Source organism: Cinclus cinclus, chromosome 9 (genome assembly GCF_963662255.1).
Source record: "Cinclus cinclus chromosome 9, bCinCin1.1, whole genome shotgun sequence".
NCBI classification, from domain to species: domain Eukaryota; kingdom Metazoa; phylum Chordata; class Aves; order Passeriformes; family Cinclidae; genus Cinclus; species Cinclus cinclus.
The window spans coordinates 6,863,073-6,882,756 of NC_085054.1; the positions used below are offsets into that span (position 1 = coordinate 6,863,073).

General features: G+C 36.6%; 1 protein-coding gene across 4 annotated transcripts in view; it reads right to left on the reverse strand.

Moving 5' to 3' along the window:
• Nucleotides 1-3,758: 3,758 nt before the first annotated feature.
• Nucleotides 3,759-19,684, reverse strand: part of AGPS (alkylglycerone phosphate synthase) — a 74,942-nt gene continuing 59,016 nt past the window's right edge. For all 4 annotated transcript variants that reach the window (XM_062498641.1, XM_062498642.1, XM_062498640.1 and 1 more), the window contains 8 exons: nt 19,584-19,660; nt 18,324-18,436; nt 16,698-16,767; nt 15,669-15,730; nt 13,806-13,895; nt 13,317-13,416; nt 11,168-11,225; nt 3,759-4,059 (listed from right to left, as the gene is read on the reverse strand). In XM_062498641.1, the coding sequence (XP_062354625.1) occupies nt 3,938-4,059; nt 11,168-11,225; nt 13,317-13,416; nt 13,806-13,895; nt 15,669-15,730; nt 16,698-16,767; nt 18,324-18,436; nt 19,584-19,660 (692 nt within the window). In that variant the 3' untranslated portion in view covers nt 3,759-3,937. The remainder of the gene's footprint in view (nt 4,060-11,167; nt 11,226-13,316; nt 13,417-13,805; nt 13,896-15,668; nt 15,731-16,697; nt 16,768-18,323; nt 18,437-19,583; nt 19,661-19,684) is intronic.

A 19,684-nucleotide genomic window follows, 5' to 3' on the forward strand; every position in this document is an offset into this window, starting at 1 on the left:
AAATGCTTGATGATGGGGTAGTCTCCTTCCTGTGAGCAAGCACACACAAAAACAATTGGATCATATTGAGCAATTATCATAGTTCTACATGGTGAATCATGTCATTAGTTCTTCTGTCCCCTGCATACTATGAGTTTTGCAGGGTTTGTGCAGTGTTAAGATTGAATAATAGTGCTAACAAAGGACAATGCAACACTTCTTTAAAGCAACATGTGATTTCAGCCAGTTTTGTTTAAAAGACAAGAAGTCTTCATAGCAATGATGCAGGTAACTGAGAAATAGTGCTTCTACTCACAATTGATGCATTGCTGCATGCAGAACTATAACATATTCCAGGTCCTGTAACAAGGAGGTTTTACATGAGATGAGCACAGCAGCAGGAAATTAGATACCTACTGCAACAGCTTCATACAACAGGGCTTTGAAATATAGGGAAGCTAAGCTTCTGCTTTATATTGAAAGAACTTTCAAATAGCAGCTGAACATGGTCCCCATCCTGCCCTCACCAAAGAGGTGAAATTCTGAACCAAATAGCCTGGTGTTGTTTTGCCCTTCCTTCCCTGAAATTCTCTCTTTCCTGTTGTTCTTTACATGGGACACAAAAGCAGAGCTCCTATTTGCATATATTTATATGTAGCAAGTGCCAAAACTTTCCTAATAGTTTTCCTTAGGTAAGAGTTTATCACCAAATTAAAATGAATCAATATGACAAGTTGGTAGAATATATTTGTTTAGTTTCATCACAAAAAACACATACCGGTTTAGGCTGATTTTCTTTTTATTAATAATATAAGGTTCTGTAATCTCTTAACATTACAACTAAAGCTTTACAATTAATCTCACACTAAAATGACAAACACTGTTTGGCTTTATTTGCAGAAAATTAAATTACAACCTTGATAAACATACATTTCCAGGACTGAGAAGCAATTTGTGTTTTCTGGATTTCAGTGCTAATGTATCCCTGCCTTTGAAATTGATTTCAGTTAATTAACATTGCTACGGAAGAACTATTTGGCCTGGCCTCTGTTCACAGCTGTAAGGCAAAGATGACATCTCTAACTTAACCACTATACTCTTAAGTCAAATCAAGACATGTTTTTCTTTGACTGTAAGATTTAGATCCTGGATCAGCTTTTAACAGATTTGCTTCTTTTCCCTCCAAACATTTATAAAGATTTCTCTAATGTAAACATATTTTACAGTCAAGCCACAATCACTCTCTGCACCTTTCCTCCTTCAAAGGGAAGAGAAGCTGTGTAATTGGAAGTCATTACAAGCTTAATTAAAACTGCTTGTAACTTACATATGGCCAAAATAGTCAAGCAAATGCAAAAGTTGTGTTATGCATCAGCATTTCTAATCTGCATGGATCAAACTCCATCTTTGAACAGGCTGCATCTACAGGAAGTGAAGTCTGTAGAAAGAAAGTAGAGCATACAGAAGGAAGGGTGGTGGAAGACTATAGTAGGAGAAAGTAAGACCTCATTTAAATGGTGAATGAGCTCTGTCTAGGTCTTCTGAACTTGCATGAGATTTTTTTCTATTTTCATTATTAGTGTGAAATTAAAGACAGTAATACATATATTTCAACTGCAGTTTCAACTAAGCTCTGACCAGTTCATAAGATAGTATTTAGGAAGACAGCAATACTCACTACATTTGGAGTTAATCTTTTCCTCAGAGCTATGCAGTAACAGTGGTTTGGGATAATTGTAGCCTGTTATTTCACCTTCCCATAGGACAACTGACATATAGTAAAAATCTTTACTGCATTTTAAATCACTTCAGAAGTCAGAGGCTATTTAAAGGTTAGAGAGTATAAGGAGTTTTTACCTGTGTACTTTCAATACAAAAAAGGATGAGGAAATCATAGTCAGAAAATTTAAAAATGGGAAAGATGCTATAGAGCTGTGTTGTACTTTAGTCAAAATCTTAAGAGATCAGCATTACTAAGCTATGACTACTCGTTCTACTCTGTGCTGTCATTCTGCAAAAAAGCTTCACATGCTTTCCCTTCAAAATTAATTCTTCATAGTTAGACAAACTTTCTTTGAGGCACATAAACACCCTTCATATTTACCAGCTCCTAGAAAGGTCTCCACTGAGGAGTGACACAAGTCACCAGCAAGGTGCCAGCCGTGCAGATGAGGTGAGGGAGTCCCTGTACCACCATGGGCAGATTCACTCACCCACACACCTCTGTGTACTTAAGGAACACTTAGCCACAGTGCGAAGGCTCCGCTTCCTACGACCGACTACACCTACTGTTTTGGTTACTGCTGAAATACAAACTCTGGGGACAAGAAAAAAAAAATAGATTTTTATACTGAAATGTGAAATAAAGACCATTCAAAATAAATCCAGCTGCATTAAAAATATCACATGAACATTCTGTCTTATGACCTGCAGATCGTAAAAAAGTTTTTTTTAATTACCTTGACAGCATGCAGTTTAAAGTCATGGTTTGAGTGTCCATATTTTTCAATCGTTTTAATTTGTAGCATTGAAATTAACCTTAGAACAAGTTCAGAGTTGTCTGATATGCAGTATTTTTTTCAAGCATTTTATACTCTTTTTGGTATATTACCAAAACTAAAAGCTAATTAGAGAGTATTCTAAAATAGTTTAAAAACAAAAATGCAATTGATCATTTTCTCCTCATTAAGGGCATTACCAATACAAAAGGTGTCCAAACTGACACTACAGAGCTGTGAAGCAGATGACTAGAGACAGTGTCCTCAAAGGACAGTCTGTATTTTTTCTACCTTATGCATATACATTAATTATCAAAAAGTTGGATAATTTGCTTTAAGAAAGAACCCACCTTAAAAATGGATCATGAGTATTGACAAGTGTTTATTTTACTGATTAAGATTCAAGTTTCAATGTAAAAATGCTTACTCTCACATGACACTGATCAAGAAAATATTTCATTTTCATAAAGTTCAATGGACAATTAAAATTGTGGCTACTTGTGAAATAAATGATTTGTAAAGGCCATAGGAAACTGTACAAAACTTAAATGGGAAATCTGACTTCCAGGATGACAGTAGGTTGTCCATTTAAGTGTTTTATTAAACTGTTGTGACTGTTTCAAAAGACAGTGCTGGGCAGTTTCATTTGAATAACTGAAAAAGATATTTTGCATCTGTGCAAAACAAACACAAGGGAACAAAACTCATACACACTAGGACTGAAGTACAGATGAACACAAAATTTTGTTACAAACCTGTTTTCAACATACAGTGAGAAATGTCCATTGTACAAAACTTAGTGACTGACCTACAATTAATTTAAGATTATCCCAGCAATGCAAATACAACTCAGAACAGCTCAATTGTGTAAGATTTTCCATTAGTACTACAGTGAGAGACTACTGAATTTTTAGTAGTTTGACTTACATTGTCTCTTGATGAAAGCCTACATTTGTACTCTAAGTATTTGCTGGTTAAAGTCTGTTACATACTTAATCCAGTACAGGGAGGTACTCCTTGGTGTTCTCTCATCTGTCTCTTAAGCAGCTTTCCTTCAGCAAGAGGCTGGGCTGTGCAGCTGCTTCTGTAGAAAACACTGTTGTCAGTCTTTGTCCTCCTTGTGGGGGATGCTTTAAGAGACATCTGGCAGTATCCAGCACTGAAAATACTGTCAGCTGTGCTGCCTAGCCCAACTTGGAAAGTCAAATTTGCATTTCCTGGTTGGTACTTTGTGCCCAGTAGTTGGAACATTGTTAAGTAAAAGTCCATAAACATTAACAGTGATGTTTACACTTTATTGGGGAAAAGGGGGAAGGGAGTAGAAAAAAAAAAATCAATGTAAGTTACTAGTTTTTAAAGTTTAGTCTATGTTATATTTGATTACTGGGATATCAATACAATGAAAGTGGAGGAATTTCAACATTAATTTTTAATTTTTAGTACATCATTTGTGCAGGGCTTTATAAAAGATTTTTGTTTCCAAAGATGTTATTTGGGTCCACATATTCTTTAACAGATCTCAGCATTCCCAAGCCAACATCAGAGATGCTCTCCTTCATCCATCGCTTCCGCAATTTGCCTACTGGAAAAACAAAAACAAAGTGTTTCAATATATGGCAGGATTCTAGGAGCCAATCAATCTTGTGACCATGAATGAATAAACACTGTGTGATAAATGCTTTTATTCAAAAATGAGAAATGTTTTGCTTTATTTGATTTATTGAGCCCACCAGACTATCAAGCTCATTAAGCTCAGCATACTCCCAGAGGAAGACTGTGTTCCACACTGTCTACTTTCTTTAAAAACTATGAAATTTAGATGAAGCTTAAGCTGAAATCACATGTTCTATTAAGACAAGGAATCAGTAGTAAGTTTTAAAAAGCCACAAACTAATTTTAAGTTGGAAACTGTAGAGGAGATTACTAAAAAGCAGAACCCCACATTTCTTGATTACTTTAAAGTAAAAACATAACTCAATAATCAAGCTTAAACCAGTATTGATTTAAATAAAAAAATGTTTCTATGAAGAAGACTTAATATTTCATTTAAAAACTTCTATGCTGCCTGGTAATTGCTCAATACCATTACACAAGAGCTTTGTTTCCCATGTAAAAATGGCTATTCACAACATATACCAAATATACGCAAAGATGAAACAATCTTTATAAGAACTCATTTCACTAAATTCTCACAATAGTCCTGTTAGTCCTGTTAATGTTAATTAACCAAATCATCAACTCTGATTAACAGATCATTCAAAACGGAGGGCATTTTTTTCATTAAACACACTCTAGCATTAAACTTGCCAGCCTGAAACACAATCCATTTGTCAGTATGATAAGACATAGTAAAGGTTTGAGAGAGAAAAGCTTTAAGAGTATCTGAAACTAAATTCAAGCTATCTTTTGTGCCCTGTTTCAGGGTAACCATCAAACTGTCATCAGAATAATAAATTACAGGGACACCTCTGGAGAACAGAGTATATTTGTTTATACCTTAAGGAATATGAGCCAGTCACAATGCCAACAGAAAAAGCAAATAACGTGAGACAGAATGAAATCTGCAGTTTGCTAGAAAATGACTATTAGCAGCATGTGTGTCAAGATCAAAGATCACAACTGAAGGACAGAAGAATTTGTCATGTGGTAGGAACCCTGGCTGCATTTTGCAGCCCCAGCTCAAGGAAGAGTCCCCATCTGTGAATATACTGTCACTACAATGTGCCTGTCTGAGGACACTGACATGGTCGAATTTTATCTGTTAAAACTTTACTACTACTACTACAAAACACCCGAGTTGTGAATGTGGCTTGACCATCCCCTCAAGTCACTCACACTGGCTTTTACACAAGTAGCTGAAGAACAGTCATTACTATGCTCAACTATTATCTGTAATGTAGTTTCAGTGAATGTGTTCTGTGGTTATGGATGTAATTGTCCTGAAAAGACTGCAAACAACTGCTCCAACAAGATGGAGCACATTAGAATCACAGCAGGATGCCCAACAGCTAGCATGCCTGCCTCTCTTCCACCTCCAGTAATAATGCAATTCCACAAGGAACTGAACTACTGTCTGAGCAGCACCAAACAGTCGTTGCATATTTAATGAAGTCGCTCACCAAGTGCTGGAAAACAGAAGGTGCTTGGAGTGCATCATTAGTTCTGTCAAAGTGATAATTTACACATCTATCTTGTCAAATTTTCTATGGTTTATACTTTTGCAATAATAAATCTAACATACATCTGATTAGTGAACTGGAAAGAAAAAAAAGCTGTACTACAGTTACCAGCAGTCCTTCACAAACATGCTCAACAAAAAGATTTTAACCCCTTCATAACAGCAAAGTTGATTTCCTGTTCCCACTGTTCATGTCAATAAAATATACATGGAGTTTTCGACTACTCCAGTTTTCACATTAGAGTTAAAAAGCTTTGAAGTAATCTTTCCTAATTCTAAACTGGTCCATCAGATAAAATGGAAAACAGACCAAGTGAAGGAAAGGCTCTGTGAAAATGAGAGCAGCACTTAGAAAGATCATTTATCTATTGTTTCACTTTACGTTAGCACTGTGCTATACATTTTCTGGTTCTTCTCCTCCACAGGACAGCCCAAATGGCTTCAAGGATGAGAAGAGAAAAAGAGGAAAAAAATGCCACAATAGTAAAAGATGGAATTTTTATGTTCACAGTAACAAGTGACAAAGTTGCTTACCTCCACTCTAAGCCTAGCTAAAGAACAGCTTTGTGTTCAAGGAAGCCTTAACTTCCCTAACAATAAAAAACAACCCAAAAAACCTCAGGCTTATCACAGACTACAGGAAACCAACTTCCCATTTCTAGCCTAGAGAAAGTAGACTTTTCAGTTTTAGCCCTACATGATAGCATTTACCTAGAACTGACAGGAGACAGCGCACAAAACCTGAACTGATACAAGCATATACCACTTCCAGGCTTCCAACACAGGATACTTTTCACAATTAAAAAATGAGATCAAAATCACCTGATTCTGTATGGTACATCATAACATTATTAACAATGTCTTTGTAGTGGCTTAGCACAGCAAGTTACTACTTGTCCACCCAGCTAAACACACCATCACATGCAGAATCCTTGTGCTCCAATTGGAAACAAACACAGCCCTCCCTTCTTACATCTTTGTCCTCTGAAGACACTTCATCTTGCATCTAAAGGGTGTCAAGAGGATGGAGCCAGGCTCTGCTTAGTGGTGCCAAACAAACGTACAAGAGACAATAGGCACAGGAAATTCTATCTAAGCATGAGGAATGATTTCTTTACTGTGCAGGTGCCCAAGCACTAAACAGACTGCCCAAAGAGAGTGTGGAGTCCCTCTCACTGGAGCTATTCAAGAACCTTCTGGACACAATCCCATGCAATGGTGCTCTAGGATGGCCCTGTTTGAGCAGGGAAATTGGATGAAATGACCCAGTGAGGCCCCTTGCAACCTTACCCATTCTGTGATTCAGTGATCTTATGTATCTAAGATGAAGCATGAGAGAATCAGTTTTCAAGTTTTACAGGCGGCAAGTAGCCTGTTCCTGAGATGTGCTAAGCAGTCTGATAGTGCCTTAAAACATTCATTGCTAGGAAGCCAGAAACCTCCAATCTGAACCTCAGCCTCTAACACTGAATACAAACCTCACAGAATGGCAGGGAGCCTATTTGTCACAAGGTACTTCAGATCAGAAAGCTATGGAGCTTGCTTGGTAGCAACTCCAAAGACAGTCCAACACCAACTACATTTTTAGGTTTTTATCTATCATTCTACTCTACATAAAAAGAGAAATATGTAAACTGGCTAAGTAACTTTTCCCCAGTTCTGGTATATGCTGCTCCATATTGGTTTCATTGGAAAAGTTGTTCATCTTTCCATTGCCCTTTTGCACTTGTGCACCTTCAAAAATGCATCTGGATGGCTTCAAGAAGTCTGGTTGCTAAAAATGGAGTGACCAAACAGCAAGCAGCAACTGGTTTTCTTACTTTTGGAACATGAAGTACCAGGGCAGACATGAACAGCTTTGTAAAGAAAATTATCATGTAGCTGATTGATGCCAGGAATTATTCTACACCCATGCAGAACAGATTTATAGCACTGTGCAGCCCCAGTGGAAATAGGTTCTGGTGGTACTGCACATGGCTCCAGACTTTCTCTGCTCCAGCCCTTTCTACCTGAAGAACCAGTTACTGCATAACAACAGCTTTGCAAAAGGAGCACCAGTGACAGCTTCTAAGAAGGATGAGGCTCATCCAGCTGTTGCTCTTCCTAAAGCTAGCTATCCCTCCAGAAAGCAGCTCTCTGCCCTTATAAACTGCTTAACATGCTATTACTCTTCCAGGGAGAGCTGTGCAATAATAAGAAAGGTCAGAGCAGTAATGTAAAACAGGGCAGTACTGGAGTATATTGGACCAGTGTTCACCAAGTCTACTGCATAATTAACACCACCACCACAATACTGCGTATTTTCACTTGGTATCTTAACAGCTGAAATACTTTCAAGTTCAGTGTTAATGAATCAGGAGGTCCTTTCCTTTTTACTCTTTTTTTAAGGCACTGAAGATGACTATTCTATTAAGATTTTCAACAGACCAAGGACCATGTGTTATTGTATTATTTCACATGAGGTTACTCCAGGTCTAACAAATGTATCAGTTTCAACTCACTCTAATGCATAGAAAAAGCTCTAGTATATCTAACCAAAGGGTGGAAGAGTTTTTTCCTTATGTAGAAGAGCAAAGAATGTGTTCAATCCCCTCCCATAAAAGCACCTTAGAATTTCAGATTTTGTAGTTTGCCTGAGTTAATCACTGCACTGTATAGCTTAAGTCACAGCCTCCTAATGCCAAAGAATTGCAATGTCAAACATGCAATTGCATGCAAATAAGATGCAAGGTTTGTTTTTTCCTTTGTTTTGGGGGTTTTGCTTTGGTTTTTAGTGTTATGGTATTTTTTCTTATTTTTTGTTTTCCTACATAAACTGCCTTTGACACCACAGCTAAAGCTGCACAGCCTGGGCTACCTGGTTAACCTTTATTCCAGTCAGTTGCCTAGAAAGTAGAACAAAATTAGTTCTATTATGTTAAGTGGCTAAATGAGGCTATTTTCCTCAACCCCACAATCTGATAATTGTTTCCTTAAGTAACCTGTTTCAGTTAGAACAGTTCCTCAGAGGGAAGCAATGTATCATTACTTTTTATACTGTTCTTTAGTTTTACATGGGTCATTAGCTTGGTAATGTGAAAGGGATCAGACACAAATCCAACCTTCTCCCTCTCTGATAGCGTACCCCAAAGGGGTTATAGTTGTATTTATACACCAGCCATACCTACTGATACTTCCTCAGCATTTGTTATTTCAAGTGGACAAAAAAGGACATGTTTGATAAAAGAGAAATTCAAGTGTGACACATCATATGGGTGTTTTTAAGGCTTGCATAAATTATTAGAATAATAATTTAACCGAACATAAACTAGTATCTGCCAAAAACCTGTCATTCCTAATGCTGCTTTTTAAATAGTAAGTTTCTATTTAAACACTATCTATGGCTCTCTAGCAACTTTACATGACTTCAAATCTAATGATACCCAGTGCCCAGAAAAGCAGAAAGATGAAAGCTGTGCTTGAAGATGTGTAATGTCCCTTTCTGAGTGTAGGATGCAGTCAAGGCAGGGTGACAGCTATAATGGGGGGTGGGGGGATGGAAGATTTATCCACAGTGAAGTCCTTCTGAAACTACTCTTTGTAAAGTTAAAAGTACCATGATATCAGTTCTCTCTGTGCACCTACCTGCACTTGGTACTTCCCCAGCTGTAATTTCTAAATTTACACAACTCAAACTGTCATATATGACCATTCCTTCACTCAAAGGAGTTTATGAAGATTGACTTAAGCAGGCTTTGTATTTCCTATAGCCTCAAGTCCCAGACTACATCTGTTTTCTTTGATATACAAACCCAGAGTTAAAATAGCTCCATTTATCACAGTATGATTGTAGGCAGACAAATCAGCCTGTCTGCTTCCAGATAGTGAAAACAACTGTTATTAATCACAATTACAAGACAAACACCAAAGGAAATTGCACCAGTATTTTCTTTTACCCCACACAATAGACCAGTCAGTGCTAAGAGTGACAAGGCTTGAAGGTCAGTAAATGAAATGGACAATAGGCTAATTTTCAGCACCACATCTAGTAAGCACCAGAAAAAAAATAATCTTGAATACTGAACACAATGAAGTGTTAGACAAAACCACTCAAAGTGGAAAATATGTATCAGTATCAGAGGCAGTCATGCATACAACAGGAACATACGAAGTCAAACAGAAACCCAGTTTTCATAGCTGTGGAGTCACAAGGTTCAAGCATTCAAGGGTTTGAAAATGCTATATAATTTTTTTCTCTTGTTCAACACATGTGGCAAGTAAGGTTTTACATGGTGAGGGCAAATACAACCAACTGTGACAGGCTCCAGCTGCACGCGAGTTGGATGAAATGCTAGGCACAGTAAAATAGAGCTGCCACAGCAGGGAAAGCACAGGAGTACATCAAGGGGGTAATTCCACATCCAATGTGTGAGAATTGACAGGTCCACTACACCACCATATTAAAGATTTAATCAGAGGACCTCAAGTGCATATAAAAAAATACTGAAACCTTTTCACTCATGTTATTACCTATACATCTTTCAATATCCTGATACTGCTACAGCAGAGTCCATTTCAGTTTCCATTACAAAGCAAGATGCCTGAAAGCAGCCCTAGCTAAAATCTTCAAGTCTAGGAAGTCACTGACACATTTTAAAGCACAGATTCCACCCTTCAGTTTTTCCCCCCTTACAGAGCTTTTAGATTTACAATTTTTTTCTCTGGTTTTAACCCATTACACTTTTTCTTTGCTCTTATATCTGTGACTAGGCAATGCCCCCAAGAGAGCGGAGAGAATAAATGCATTAAGATAATCAGTTTTAAGAAGGCAGCTGCACAAATCACATGGACTTCACAGCAAGTCTTCCTGACATCCAAGGTTACAGCATCATACAGGACCTCATGTACTCAAATTAGACTATCCATGTATGTGGGAAAAGTATATGTAAGCATCAGGTATAGGAAGTATTGCTTATACATGACACTGGCTCTTAATATTAAAGCACAAAATACCTTGTGAAGATGCTAGTAACATAGGACAAGTAATCCCTGAACTCCAAGATAGGAAACTAGGTAACGAGAACTTACCAGTAAGCAGGCCAGTAAAGTCAACACTTACATAACATTCATTATGCAAAAAATGGTAGATTGCAGCATAGTCCAGTTTAAAGTCACTGGCTCTTTTATTCAGACACTTCACCCAAGTGCTCTGGAATTTGGGCTAACAGCATTCACAAAGCCACAGGGGACACAAAACTGTCTTAAAACTGTGAAATTCCCATTTGAAGTCTGTAACTGAATATATATCTACACAAGGATCAGTAAAAGTTGTTTAAGACAAACTGATCCAATTAGAAAGAGACTGAGGAAGTTTCTAGGTAAAATGCCAGGAAATCTCCTTCCCCCTCGACCCTCCCCCAGCAGTTTCAGTTAATGCCATGAAATACTTTTCAGAGTTCTACTACAAACTATTTTATGTACTCAAGAATATTTAGCAGTATCAAAGAGACTAATATTAAACTGAGAACATTACCTCCATGGTGATGTGAAAGACTTCCTCCATTGGCAAGTATTTCTTCTCTAGCAGCCCTCTAAATTTGAAAGACATGGCATTTATTCAACAGCAATTGCACCAGATTTTTGGATTTCATGAAATGCTTGCTATTGCACTCAAACACACAGGCATATGAAAAGTTTCTGAAGTCGTTAGGGAATGTTATATAGGTAAACATTATAGTTCAAGCCTACAGATAAAGGGAAGTAAGAGTCTTCTAAGCAAACATTATCAAAGCCAAGACATTTCAAATGGCATCTCTTATAACAACCGTGTTACTCAAGAATAGAATATTCTGGATCATAGTCCAGTGGCTGGGATGCTCATTTGGAAGACAACTAAGTCTCGAAAAAGAAGTTTGAAAACAGGCTCATCAGAGTGAGTCCTTATTTAGACCAGAGTTCAACCCAGATCTCCAAGATCCTGGTTGAGGCAGTGAAGTACTTTACTATAAACAACTCTTTGATGGGTGCAGCTTGCGGCAAAAAAAGAAAATTCAGTTTTTTATGCTAAGAATGTTGAAGTTGCAGAATCTTCTTTGTCATTCACTTCTGAATAATTAGAGAGCTTAGAAGGTGTAACAGTGAAAGCTTTTCTAACCCCAAGCACTGCATTTTTTTTTAAAGAGTGCACTTTTTTAGGAGCTATGCAGCATAGCTATGTAGCTATGCAGTTAAGAGATTTTTCAGTCTGCCATGGAGTACATACATATATGGTCAACAAACTCCCTTTGTTAGGTTAAATTTAGTCACTACAATGGAAGTTGTGCATACAGATCATGACAGAAACTAATTCAAATAAAAGTAATGGCTAGGTATAAATAAAGTTTAATTAAATAAACACTCAAGTATTACATTCTTCAGTGCCCTATATGAAACCACATGGAAGCCTCTGAACTTTTAGATAAAACCTTGCATCCACTTGCCAAATTCAAGAGAAATTTCTAAATAATAAGTATGAGAAGAATGATATCTCAGTTATAAATACTATTTCTCCACAGTCCTATTAGCAATTTTCTGGTGCTGAAGTTTGAGCTAGGCACCAGAAGGTAGGACAAAAAGCAGTTTGGCCATAGTGATGCTTTAAGTTTTATCTTTCATATTTGTCAGATTCTGTGCTGCCTAGAATTGTTAGTAAGTTCTCTTCAAAGGGTAGTTAGACAAAACAGTCCTTTTCCAGCTTGAGACCAAGGACAATCATTACAAGCTTCAGGCCCAAAAATCATAAACAATGGGGAAGTGAGGAGAGCAAACAAGGAGGATGGGACTTCATGACCTGAAACTGTAATTGGACAATTAACCCAAATACGTAAATAGACCAAAACTTATAAAAGTATTAGAACTCGTGACCAGGATCCATCATGGATCCATCCTGGTCATAGTCCTGGCCAGGCCCTTGGTGTATCTTTGCCCAAGGTGCATCCTTTTGAGGCCTTTTAATAAATGCCTACTTTATTCTTTTAGCTGTGTCCAGCCTCTGCTCCAGGTCAGCCTTGCTAAGGTATCAATAGTCCTTCTAAGAATTACATCTTGAAGGTAGTTAGGGGGAAACTAATATCCCCCAACTAGGAAAGTACAGTGTTTCATGAGCTGAAGTGTTACAGAAGAATTACTGCAGAGCTTCTTGGCCAATGCTGAACCAGCTTACAACTGGTCTAACAAACTGGACTTAGACCAGTGCTTATCTGGGCCTAACAGAAATGGCACAAGATAGTACCATTCCTTATTTCTCTACATGCAGCACTATTAATGAAGTATGATCTTGACAGTTTTACCATGAATTTTAAAGATGGAGTATTAAGCAGAAGTAGCTTTGTAAATAATGGAACTAAGGGATTTGGGGTTTAAGGTTTGAAGTTTCTGCCACCAAAGAAACTCCAGGTCAAGCTCTTCTATACTTCAGTCATAACTATTGATTTACTGACACCTAAAACAGTCACCTGGTAGTCTTTTCTGTACTTGATGAACTATTAACATGTACTTCTTATTACTAATAAAAATCAAAGCTTTACAAACAGACTTTTGAAATCTTTCCTGCAAAACTCAGTAAGCTTAGCCAATAGGTTCAGAACAAAACACAGGTCATCAGCTTTTCCCTCTTTAACTATTATTGTTCCTTTATACATTACCTCAATTTGTTCATAGACATGAATAGGATCACTAATTCCTCTGTAGTTAAAGGCAAAGTAGAAGTAGACACAAGCACCTGCATCGTAAGTCTGTGTCACCCTGTTGAAGAGAACTGTGTTACAAACAAAGCTTTATGATATTAAGCCAACCACTATGTGACATTATAAAATTCCTAAGAGTACTTCCTTTCTTACTCAAAGGGACAGCATCTTTTCTTTAAATTTTTATCCTTTTTGCTCCTAATCCATGAGCAACTTAGTGCGATGACTTTGAAAGTTGAAGCTCTTAAGTCATTACACTTGACTCTTGTCCAAATAAGCAAGTTTAAAGCCTAAGCAAGTGCTACAAATCCCTTGAATTCCCCACTCTTCTACGTAATCCACTTGCAGGTTCAAGAGGAAGGTCAAGGCTACTAGTATTTGTAATATCTAGATCTCTTACAAAACAAGGAGTCAAGAAAAATTATTTAGATTTATTGCATGGCTTACCTACAGGTGGAAAGGGGAGCAAACTGAACACCCTTTTCTTTGCACTCTCGTACTATCCTTTCCTTTACATTTCTACAAAGATCCAAAACCCTGCAACAGGAAACACATTAAAATATAAAATGTTAGTAAATTATTTTATAGAACTTCTAAAAAAAAAAAAAAAAAAGAACTAGCTTAGACTTTGTTCTAAGAATAATCCTCATCAAGGCTCCACTCCTTTTTCTGCACTTCTCCTGAATAGCAAGTTTACCCTGAAACAGAAAACCTGAAAGGTCTTCTTCATAAGGATGAGGTGTCAAAAATGTTAAAAAAATAAATAAGGAGATTACCTACTACTGTGTGTCTTTACTTTCCAAAGCAGCCTCAAAGTTTTGGCAAAGTAGTTAACAATTACAGAGGAGATCTCAAGAACTCAAAGGTCTGGCAAACTCTACTAACACCATACCTTTGTGTTGCTGCAAGGCCAAAACTGGTGATCCTTCAGCTAGGCACTACTCTGCCAACTTGAAACACTGTAATTCTAATATGGCAATGAGCTATTAGACCATGTCAGAAGCCATACTTGCTCTGCTTTTTGGTATTTAGGTTCTTCTAGGACAGACCCAGGTGAAAACAAAGTGCTAGAGCAACCAAAAGAAATAACTGTTTTTCAAATGACCATTTTTTCAGTTACGCGTTCTCCCACAAAGGTCTGCAGTGATATCATTCCAATTAAGATGTTTTACACAGATTTAAAACTACACTAAAGAGTCAAAGAAAACAAGGGAATTTAACCATTTAGCAAGTAAGAAAGCCAGCTAAATATTTTATTCAAGTATCTGCAACCTGTCAAGAACAAGTTAATCAGTTTATGGAAAGTTGCACGGTCCTTATGAGTCAAAGTAAAAAAGGTTTTCAAAGATTTGCTTTGGTGAGGACAGTTTAAACTATTTTCTTAAGTTCTTAAGTAAAAATTCACTGTCTTCTGAAATGAGAGAGAAGCAAAACAAATTGGTGACTGAGAAGTTACCATGCTTCAAAATCTATAAAGCTAAAGTAAAAGGAAGAGCACTTTCACTTTAAAATTGTCCTCAAATTTCTTCTATACTCTTAGGATACTTCGCCAATTTTCAAACGGGCTGGAATTTACAACTGCCACCAAATTGAATAGCAAGAGTATAGGGTTGCCTGCTTAAGTAATCAGACTTTGCACTGAATGCTGTCAAGCTTTGATTCAAATCACTTTAGATCCTATTTAAGAGATTTCAGGCTTACCAAATGGACAGGAGCATCCAAAATTATTTTTGTACATTAATTTTAAATTAAATTAAATTAATTCTTTTTGTATATTATTTTGTATATTATGGTCAAATGTTTCTCAACCATAGATAACAGATAAAATACTGTTAGGTAAAAGATTTCCATCTTGGGCAAAAGTTACCTTTTCAGTTTTCATTTCCCTACATTACTGGAAAAAGAAAAAAAAACTTATTTAAATATAATTAAATTTTTTCCTCTTCACTACAGACTAACCATTTGAAATACACTGCTGATCCCACACACATGGCTGTTCATCCCCCATTGCAATTATTGTCACCAATATCCTACCTCCTAAACAGGGCAATTTCAAGTTCTCAATTTGTTACAGTAAGCTAACCTAAGACAAAATACTACTGAATGCTTGATACACTGCATTTACAAAATTCTGGTATGTAATTTATCAGCAGCTACAGCAAGAACACACAGCTGCAAGACTTGAGGTATATCAGGCTGCATCCAATAATTGTAAGGCCTAAAATAAGCACCCTCTTGAGCAAACACGCGTTAGGAATAATTTGAATGAAATCACGTTTTAAGAAATTCTAAAGAGTAATCAAAGTTTACCTATCCCAAGGAACAGATGTCTCAAATGATTCTCCTATTACGTAATAATCCAGGCCTAAGTCCTAATAAAAAGAATAAGGAAATTATCAGTAACACTCAGCATCAGCATCTGGGATTCCAATGTATGCTACACAGCTATCAGGTGAACAACTTTTTAGTTCGCAGAAGAAAAAGAGCAATTCTACTTTAGCAAAAACACCCACATGTCCCAGTGACATAAGTTTATTATTATGGAAATAGGAAAGCTCTTGAAAGACAAAGATGACAAACATTTTAATGTCCTAGCTACAGTGAGACAACTTGTCAGACTCAGTGTGTCTACACTAATCACATATTTGTATAACTATAGCACCAAGCCAAGAGTTTCACTGTGCACATCAATATAATAAGTAAATGTTACATATTTATAATATACAATATAAAAGTAAAAAATTCTTTTTTGCGATGTAGTCGCTGTCTAGATAGAAAAAAGACAAACACCTTCCCATCTTACACACAGCCTGCTGAAATAAAGGGAGATTCAGTGATTTGTCCCCAACAAATCAAACACTCAGGATGTGCATATTGTTCTGAAAAATAAAAATCTCAAACAGTAAGACTAAAATTCGTAAGAACAGCCACAGCAGTTTAGACTAAAAGTCTGTTATACTGGAATTGTGATTTAATCCAGCCATAAGCAGATTGCCAAAGAAGAATAAAAAGACAAGTGAACACATGAGTATTTCAAGTACACTCCAAGCCTCTGATTTCATTCACCCTGTGGATTCCTCAAACTAATTTCCATACCCTTTACAAGAAGATATTTTCTTAAGAAGAACATAAATTGGTGTCTGTATGGTGTTTTGCAGATGAAATTCCATGAACAATCATTGCTCAGAAATGGAAGACATACAACCTCCGGGAGGAGTCTGAGATATCATCTAAGGCAGCCTGCACTCAGATTTCAGAGAAACATCTTCAAAGAAACATCTCTATGTTTTGTTACATTAATTAACAGAAGTTGCAGCAGATAGATAAAAGCTGGCCTACCCGAAGATAAGCAATGACAAATGTCAGCATGTATCCTCTCTGTCCATTATCTTCTCCTGCTGCCAAGCCACTGCAATTTACAAGAATTTAATTAATATTCCACCAAATTAGACACCAGTTTACAAAAATTATTTATGAAATAACTTTGATAATTAAACATATGTGCAAGTTCAGCTGCCTAAACTGTGCTAAAATAGTTGTTAATAGTAAGGTCTCCTCACTAGAAATCAGAAGTTACTTCAGACCAGACCTTTATTAATTTCTCTTTTCATTCCACAACCTGGAGAAGAACTTAGCAACATATTTGATGTCTGATGATCTATAACTTGATGATATTTGATGATGAGCAAAAATATTTGATTTGATCTTAAAAAACAGTCTTCAAAACTCTCAGAAGAGTGGAGAAACACAAGCAGACACAGTATATCCTGGATATTAATTTCAGGTACATGAGTAATTACATTTCTGAGCATGGTGAATTTTTTATGTGCACAAGAGCCCAAGACTTCAGATCCCCAAAGCATAAGAGATCCGAATGAATTGAAAAAAAAGACACAAAAGCCATAGCACTACAGAAAAAGGAAGCCTTGCTTTCACTAGTCCATCAAGGATTATTATGAAAGCATTTGTTTTTAACTACTGGTTTCTAAGAACAAGAAAGTGCTATCCATCTGGAATCAGTCTTCCTACAAGCTCCCATAAATCTGAGAGAGGGGTGGGTGTGAAATCAGACACCCTGAAGCATAGAATTAAAGTATTTTATACTATAAAACCATTCAATGGTTTAGCATTTTAAACCAAGTTAAACTATTAAAGACTTCAATAACAACCTTAATAAAGCAGCATAGACAGCACCATCTTCTAATGGGCCCAACACAGACAAGTTACCCCCCTTATCAATACACTGTCATCTTGAAATACCAAAATACAAAAGGATTCATAGCTGAAGTAACACAGTAAAAGCACAACAAAAGCAGAAAATGGAAAAATTATAGCCTTGAAATGGATAAAACAACACTTATATGTATATTTGAATAACTGAGAGCAATATTAGCAATAACAGTACATTCTTGACAAATAAGTTTTAGTGATGGTGTTAATCACACTTAATCAAGGCAGAAGGAAAGAAACTGCCTGATCATTACTCAGCCTGCCACTTCAGTGAGTGTTTTCTGTCCCTTTACAGAAAATCACTTTACTCTTTCAACTAAACAAGTTTCTTGTAGTCATATACTCACATGAATTCTGCAAAAATTTTGTACCACTCTTATGATTTTGTCTCCCTTTCTGTAGTCAAAATATAGAGTCTAGTATTGCAAAACAAGCTATTTCCATGCCTGTAAGCAATTAAAAGGGCTGGGTTCCACTTTAATAACATTCATTCTATATTTAGTAAGTATTTTTTCTGCAATACACAGTTGAAGTTTTTCAGTAAAGTTACCTATGAGTTAGTACAACCCATATGTATCAAAGAGAACACTCAGTAGCTAATTGACTGCTGCCACTTCAAACTAGTAAACTGAGAACATATCCATACAGTAACCACTACAAAAATACGTTAAGCCAATTTTTTCCTGGGCAGCTCATTCCCAGCTTCACATTGAAAATGTTCTTTGAAAAGCATACCCAAACTTGGTGGCAATATCATAGACTTGCTTCTCATGTTGAAGAACCTTCTCTCTGTCACCCTCGAAGAGCAAGGTTGCTACACACAGTATGTTGGGATCAAATCCTTTAAACTGTAAAGAGAGACAAATTTCCCATTACTCACAGTCTATGTGGTAGAACACCAGGAACAGGTTTTTACTTTTCAAATACATGGCATGTGTCCTGGTCAAGAAGTTGCTGCAATTAAAAGGAATGATTGGGAGGGAAAAAAAAAATCTTTCAAAAATTTACTGCCAAAACACTTCAGTTTTTCCTTGAGAGGACAGGTCAACTGAAATAACAGAAATTATCTGTCACCTCTTTCCTCCTGTTAAAAAGCAGGATAGGCATAATAGCTGTCTACCTATGCTGTAATAAAAATCAGTTCTTAAATGCTTTGAGCAATAGAGACATTCATATTCAATCAACTACCCCTATCAGCTATAAAAGCAGGAAGAAAACTATGACCACCATGAATGTGGAGGGAAAGAAAAACTTCTGGGCTATCTCTAAACAGCATATGAATTCCCTAACAAAAGAAGTCCCAAGACACATGTCATTTCCCACTTTAGTAGTCCAAGAAAAAGCAGCAGAATCAACAGTAGTCACTGTCTTCCAGAAGTATGCCCCCTCTTGGAAGATAATGAAATTTTCTACATTTGAATACCCATACTTACAGTAACTCTCTAGTCCAGTAATTCAGAGAAAAAAAATCAATAATGAGACAAAATATTCAATACAAAAACCTAGGTTACATCATTTTGGCACCAAATAATTGTAGGTTAAAAATGAATTAATTCCAGAAAGACAAAAAATCATTTTATATAGGAAATACCCTGAAGATCTTGCAAAATTCTAACTCACTGTAATAACAAGGTAGATCATGCCTTGAGAAAGTCTAGGAAGATAAAAATATAGAGTGTGAGCCTTGCTCCATCAGTATTCACTGCTTATCATTCATCTGCAAGCTGAGTAAACTGGTTCCAGTCCTCCCCTGTCACCAAGTTACTGTTAGACAAAGCACATTAATCTCTTACACAGGTATGACCAGTCACAACAGCTCTCTTGGAATAATTCCTCAAACACAATCTCATTTGAATTAAACCACCTTTAGAACCTCGAGTTCTTACACTGTATTATCAGTTAAACTCAGCTGCATTAGAAGCAATTTACCAAAAATACTTGAATTTTATGGATCGCATATAAGATTCAAACCAGTATTAAAAACCCCAAAATTACCTTTGTGATGTAGAACTTTTTCAGTCCATCCAAAAACGATGTAAAAATGGAAGCAACTTGTGGTTTTAGAGCATGACCTTTGGCAAAAAGCAGAAAAAGGC